The 6,992-nt window shown below is 34.2% G+C and overlaps 2 protein-coding genes across 4 annotated transcripts; one reads left to right on the top strand and one right to left on the bottom strand.

Moving 5' to 3' along the window:
* Positions 1 to 2,363: 2,363 nt before the first annotated feature.
* mRpS17 (mitochondrial ribosomal protein S17) lies at positions 2,364 to 3,041 on the top strand. Its single transcript, XM_073988882.1, has 2 exons — positions 2,364 to 2,552; positions 2,616 to 3,041. Exons 1-2 carry the CDS (start codon positions 2,445 to 2,447, stop codon positions 2,973 to 2,975), a joined length of 468 nt encoding a protein of 155 aa, XP_073844983.1. The 5' UTR covers positions 2,364 to 2,444; the 3' UTR covers positions 2,976 to 3,041.
* Positions 2,429 to 5,004, bottom strand: LOC141404988 (enoyl-CoA delta isomerase 1, mitochondrial-like). Of its 3 annotated transcripts, none has more exons than XM_073988880.1 (4): positions 4,929 to 5,004; positions 4,531 to 4,789; positions 4,336 to 4,482; positions 2,429 to 4,273 (listed from the first exon to the last, which is right to left on the bottom strand). In XM_073988880.1, the coding sequence occupies exons 2-4, from the start codon at positions 4,762 to 4,764 to the stop codon at positions 3,806 to 3,808; spliced, it is 849 nt and encodes a 282-aa protein (XP_073844981.1). In that variant the 5' UTR covers positions 4,765 to 4,789; positions 4,929 to 5,004; the 3' UTR covers positions 2,429 to 3,805. The 3 variants fall into 3 exon arrangements, with proteins under 3 accessions (XP_073844981.1, XP_073844982.1, XP_073844980.1); XM_073988881.1 differs by having other exon boundaries at positions 3,799 to 4,273; positions 4,531 to 4,673; positions 4,929 to 4,967; XM_073988879.1 differs by lacking the exon at positions 4,929 to 5,004 and having other exon boundaries at positions 3,799 to 4,273; positions 4,531 to 4,912.
* Positions 5,005 to 6,992: the final 1,988 nt, after the last annotated feature.

Genomic DNA, 6,992 nt, shown 5'->3' with positions numbered 1-6,992 from the left:
AGGACCAACATTTTTTTAAGTATTTTGTTTTTTGGATATTGGACATGGGCTTCTAAAATACTGAGGTGTTATTATTGGTGAAATTGAAAACCGAATATTTTTGACACTCACTGTATATGTCGATGGTCAGACTAGCAAGATTTCAACATGGCGACGTCAAGTTTATAGGCGAGGGGTATGAAGTAGTGAAACCCATGTACATGGTTTTCTGTGTTTGTTGCGTTGTCTCTTCTTGTTATTCGTTGCTGGTTTTTATTCCGGTTTCTTTCATTTTATTTTCTCCAGCAAACGATTAACAACAAAACAAGCATTAAAGGACGAAAAAGTAGAAAATAACTTTTAAATTTAATAAAAAAAATTTGATTAATGAAAAAGAATTTCCTCTTTTTTGTTTATTTTTTGTTGTTTTTAGTTTATTTTGGTTTGTTTTGTACTTATTGGCGAATTTTTAAATGAGAAACAAAAGAAACACGAATGGTGAAATAAAAAGAACATGCAAAAATATGAAATTTCACGTTAACGTGTGTGGACACTAACGAAACTTGAAAAGAAACTTTAACGAAATTGGTTTCAAGAAACCTTGCCAGTCTGACCATCGACTATGGGAGTATAGCAAATCATGGACCAATATTGACAGTTTCTCGCGGGGAGGTTTACTATGCAATAACAACTCCTAATACCGGATTACAGCGAATTCCGTTAAACAATATGTTGGCAACAGTAAAATACTTCAATTCAGAATGATTCGTTACATGGGAACCACGCGACATTTTGATCCTAGGATTCCAATATTTTTGTTAGAGTGTTTTTAGGATCTGAGGACCAATTGACAAAACTTTCTGTTCGATATATGTGTGACTGTGCATGGGTACAATAAAGTAGAGGTAGGTCAGGTTTGAAAATCGCTGAAAAATATAACCCTCCAGCCATGGCTTAAAACGTTAAATGTTATGGTACAATAATAAAGATAGACGTATCTGTTTAGTTTTACAAAAAAAGGGAATTTAAGCTGAAAACACATACAACGTTTGGGTAAAGTTTTGTGTCGTTTTGGCCGTTTTTACACTGTTGGGCATGATGCCGAAAAATCCAAATTCATTTGAAATATATGCCGACAAACAGATAAACGCTGGACTTTGAGATCGGCGTCGCCCTGTTGTTGTTGTTTTTTCTCGACGCCCAACACAAAACTTTACTCAAACGTTGTATGAGTTTTCAGCTTTAGAACTTCACTGTTTATATGTTAAAAGTACCAAATAGAATATTGTTGCTAGAAAAGTGTTCCAAAATGTCGAGGACATCGGATTTGCAGATACATTACATTAGAATTTTTTCAAAAATTTGAATTTTTATATTCCCGAACTTTTGGAACAAATTTCAATTAATATCAATATTTGAGGAATCGTTGTTTCGCAAGAATTAATATTAAAAAAATTAACAATTTTATTTTGCTACGCGAATAAAAATCGTTTGATCTTGTTTTTAATTTTAAGATATAGCGTTGCAGCATAAGTTTTTTGTTGGAACCATTCACCGATGCATCTACCTTTATTATTGCATAATGTCAACAACAGTAAAAAATTTCAACCCTGCTTTTGACAGAATGGGCCATAACAAGAAAATATTGTATTTCTTTAGTAGAGTTGTGCAAATTGAACTATATTGAACTACCTAGTTCAAAATCTAGTTCAATGGACACCGGTCGTTTCTTTGAACAAAATGCGTATACTTATTATTTCACGTTAGTTTGTATGATGTTACTCATACGTTTTTGAACTAGGACAGTGAACTAGGTCGTTCAATTGCCCAACTCTATTCTCTACTATTCAAGGCATATTTATATAAGGTAGAAGTGACAATCAGCTGTATTCTTACTTCTTTTGTAAATTCGAAATTTGCTACCATAAAATACTGATTTTCATCCTAAAAGTGTAATAAAAATGCCCTACGACAGTTCTGAATGCTTCAAATTTACATTTGGATTTAAATTTGTTCTATTTTAGAGGATTTTCAAAATTAATTTATATTTTTCCTGAGAAAATGTTTGGAACGACCCTATTATTCAATATTTTTTGACATTAAATTTTCAATAACAACAAGGTTGTTTTTGTACACTTGCTATACCTTATATAAATTTGCCTTGCTACTACTAATCATGGTACAAATACACAGGTAGCCGCATCGGCAATTGTTGGTAACATAAGATGTCAAAATTTGACATCAATTCAATGCAATTGACACATATGTTACCATCAGCTGGCTTGAGAATGCTACCTGTATTATTGTACCATGTAATTTTCTAGTAGAATTTCACAATCACCAGCTTTTTTATAGGTTGTGTAATCTTTCCGCACAGCTGATTCTCTCACATTGTTTTCATTTTCTTTTTTCATCGCTCGATATCCATTTCTTGTAAAAAACTTTGAAATTTTCAATAAAAAACAATGTCGGCAAGAAATTTGTTACTTCTGGGACAATGTATGCCCTGTGTCAAACAAAATGCTTCCAAGATACGTATTCGCCGCATGGAATTGGACAAGAATTTGAACATGGTAAATTGCAGTTGCAGACAACTAATGGAAGATGACTTAATTTTATTACAATTTATCTTTTAGTATTTCAAAAAAGATGAATTCCTTTTCGCTCATGATCCTGAGAAGGTTTGCAAGACCGGTGATGTTGTTCTGATACGTGAACTACCCGAACGTTTGACCCGTTTGATTACCCACAAAGTGGAAAAGGTAGTTTATCCACTTGGTGACATAACAGATCCTATTACCGGCAAATCAGTAGTTGTTGGCAAATATCGCGATCAAATTGAGGAAGCGAATCGCATGTTTGGTAAATCGGAGAAGGCATTCGATTATACAAAAGCACCACCCCGTGGACGTTTGGAGGGTACAAAAGATTTTACACATGGTGAAACATACATTAAATATCACGAAGATGGTAAAGATCAACCTTTTGCAGTGTAGTGTGTTTTGTTAAAGATTTCCTTTGATGTTAACATTTAGCCTTAATAAAGTAATATGTAATAATAATTGATTGGATAATGATAGTTTGGACATGTAAAATTCATAGTTTGGACATTTAAACGAACCAAAAAGGATTTTAACACAAGTAGTGTTTTTTGTACTGATTCCAACGATATATTATTTTCTTCTGGGAAATGTATAGTTGCCGATATATGGCCATATGAAGTTCCGAAAAATCCCTTGTTAAAGGCCGGTTACTTAGAGAGAAATTTTCAATTTAAAAGATATTTTGTTCCCGTTCCCAAGATTTGCACCTGTCTATAGGAGAAAGTCTTAAAAAAATTTACAATTAAAAAATTTGTCCGAGAGCGGTGCTAAAGGAAAGAAGTTCCCTTATATTAAGACGTGCGGTACAACGGATGGAAGAAGTCCACTTTAAGGGTGCCTCGCGGATATATTTGACTGGACTAATGTCGACCCCTTGCAGCCCTGATTAGCACGATACATATTTTACTGCGGAAGTCCATAATGTCCACTTATGATAGACGGTAGACATGTCAAAGGGATCCGCGAGGGACCTTAAACTAGACTTAAGCCCAACGGATAAATTATCATACCTATTGGAAATGTTTCTTATTAAATATGTACATGTTTCTGGCCTTTCAAAAGGATGTGAATGAATATTGCGTATGCCATGCGGGATAAAGTATGGCATCAATAGACGCACATTTCAATCCAAGCAATCCGTATCATCAAGTGATATTTATACTTTGCATTCGCAACAGGACATTTGAAATGTCTTCCGATTAAATACAGTAGTCAATTTGTTCTCATTTTTGGCTTTTATTTTTCAACTTTTCCAGATACGAACCCAATTTCATTTGTATATGCGATTGTGTAACAAATTCTACAAAATCATCCATATCCCTTTTCTTGTCCCGACGCAAATCATCAAGATCTTTTCCACGAAATTGTTGTTTCGTTAGAGATCTTGTCAAAGGATCGACTTTGCTAAATGTTTGCAAGAACTTTATGCATTTCTCATGCCCTTCTTCTTTACTATTCGCCAATTCATCAACCAATCCAATGTTCAATGCTTCAGCACTTTGAAACATTTTGCCCTCATATAATGCCATTTCAGCTATTCTATTGGTCAATACATTTCTAAATGAGGCTCGCACAAAATTCGGTGCCACCAAGCCAAATTGCGCTTCGTTAAGACCAATTTTAAAATTAGGCAACATAATACGGTATTCACAACAGGTTGATAGGACACAACCGCCTGCCGGAGAGTGACCCTGAATATTAGAAAATTCTTAATAAATAATTCCAATATAAGGTTTTTTAAAACAATTCTTACGTTTATCAGAGCCAATGTTGGTAAACCCGTTCCATACCATGCCAGCCATGTATCCTGAAAAGCCGTCCAAAATTCCCTTAAGCGTTCCACATTGGGTTGGTACATCTCTTTTATATCTAAGCCAGCTGAAAAGACCGAATCGGATGTCTACTTAAATTATATAAGCAAACCGTTACATTACTTAACACCTCTTACCGAAGTCAATATTACGCCACGACACTTGTTTTGCTCCAATTCCTTAATGGAACTCGTCAACAAGAGAAACATTTCCAAATTCAAGAGATTAACTGGGGGCCGATTCATACTTAAAGTTGCAAAACCTGTACGTTCATCCATTTCTATTTGAATATTATTCGCAGATAATGATAATGAACGTAATATTTGCTTATTTGCAGTAAAAGTTTTATTAAATTTAGAAATAGCCTGCATTTTCTTTTTCTGTTCAATTCCTTTTCTTAAAGAAGATTGATCAATTTAGTTCTTGTCTCTGCTAAATCAGTTGTCTACAATAGTGTCTTGACTAAAAGTCACTAGTCAAGAGTAATTGCAAATATATAATTGAGAAAACGAATTTTGAAAAAAAAAAAATTTACCAAAAAATTAAATTGTTTAAACAATTCGTGGGATCATAAATCAGCATCTTATCGTTATCACCAACCTGTTGTATATGCAAATTTGGCATCACTTTCCAATTTTTATAAAGGTCCATCTTAAAGATGCGCGGAAAAGAGTGTCAGTAATCAGTGTCGAGAACCAAAATGGTGACTTATTTTATGTGTGTTCCCGTACTTTTTTAATGGTAAAAGTAGTAAAAGAGAGAACTGTGAAAAATGAGATACACATACAACTTTATTAAAAATGTACGGAATTTAATTTTTCTAATTTTTTTGGAGTTACGTCCGATTCTGATGCTATATCTCCGTATCAACGCGGAATTTCAAAAATTGTTATAGCCTATGTTACTTTCAGGCCATGTATTGATATACTCTGAAAATTTCATTTCAATAAAAAGCATCGCCGGCTGGCTTTCTTGCTCCGCTTCATTTCTGACATAATAAAAATAAAAGAATAAAGAAACAAGTGAGCCAAGGCTATAGTCGGGTCTGGGCCGACTATGTGATACCCTACACCACTACCCCTGTTCATAAACGTTTAACTAATAAAATTCAAAATATTAAAAAGGGGATAGCTTATCGCCTTTGCTCTGAATGTCTTCATTAACACAGGTCAATTTTTTTGAAACGCATTTAAGTGCATCGACAGTACAACCCAAATAAAAAATGGAAAAGTGGGATGTATGACATCAATAGGCTTCTTTCTCTGTTAGACCCCTATCAACCCCCAAAATTTCGTGAGGATCCGATCAAAATTTCGTAGTGTGATTGCACAAAAATGGAAAAAGGGATGCATTACCGACTATTGCGATATCTCTGTTGTTTGACCACCTATGACAACCTACTTCACATCGTTGTAAAGGTGATATTTTCTACTTTCCTTGCCAGGTTTTGCTTTCGATATACCACCTACAGAAGGGAGATATTAACTTTGAAATAAAACGTTGGTCTTTTTTCCAAATATTTTTTTTTGTCACTTTCCGACCCTTGAATACTACGACAAATTTTCCAGATGAGATTTCATTTGACGTTTGAGCTATGGAATTGACAGTTGAAATCGAGTGGATTTCGTAAATGTAAACTTAGCATTAGCATAAGAAGGTGTTACATCAAATCCATGGTACAATAATACAGGTACAACGGCAAAAACAGCTGATTGTCACTTTAGTTGTCAAATTGCATTATTGTGTATAAAACATGGTACAATTAGAAAGGTACATGATGAAATTATAAGGTGGCGTAAAACGGCCAGCTGATTGGTTTCAATCTGTCAAATATTTTGTTATTGTGAATAAATTGTATGAAAACGTAAACAAACATTTTGACATATTGAAGAATTTTCGGCCAAAATAGAGTTGTTGTCGTGCTACTTACGTGACCTGTTAAATAGATCTTGGAAAGGTAGAAGCGTCAGCCCAGCTGATCGAATCTAAAACGTCAAAAAACTATGAATTCGGCATGAAAAATCAAAACAAAAAACCATATGATTCGGTAAGTAAGAGATAGCATGTCTACACTTTATAGACAAACACAAGCGATAAAAAGAGACAACAAGAGACCATTTGGCGAAAATTTTGACAGTTTTGACAGTTTGCTTTGTTGTAGCAATTCCCCGATGCATCTACCTTTCTTATTGTACCATGGTATCAAATTACATACAAAATGTAAACAAGCAATGCACAGTAATGCGTTATTTTGACGTTTGGTGTGCTAAATGGCCCGATTATTGTAATCGATGTAACACCTTATTCCGCCATGATCAAATCATACCAAACGTCAAATTTGGTCACAATAATGTATTATTGTGAATTTCTTGTTTACATTTTTGATCTGTTCCTTTACTTTTGAAAATGGTGAAACCGGCAAAAGTAGTAGAAGTTGTAAACTGCTCCCATATGAATGGTATGGTGTCCAAAGTAAAGGAACGCTTTTCGAGTAAAAAGTGGTAAAACTTGAAGATCCTTGCACGTAAAGGAACAGAGCTTTTGTATGTGTTTTTATTCACAATAATGAATTTTGACAACTAGTGTGATAACCAGCTGT

Source organism: Musca autumnalis, unplaced genomic scaffold, assembly GCF_047663935.1.
Source record: "Musca autumnalis isolate F117 unplaced genomic scaffold, ASM4766393v1 scaffold_5, whole genome shotgun sequence".
In the NCBI taxonomy this organism is placed as follows: Eukaryota; Metazoa; Arthropoda; class Insecta; order Diptera; family Muscidae; genus Musca; species Musca autumnalis.
The sequence above is the reverse complement of the archived record's forward strand: the minus strand, read 5'-3'. Positions and strand labels throughout refer to the sequence as shown.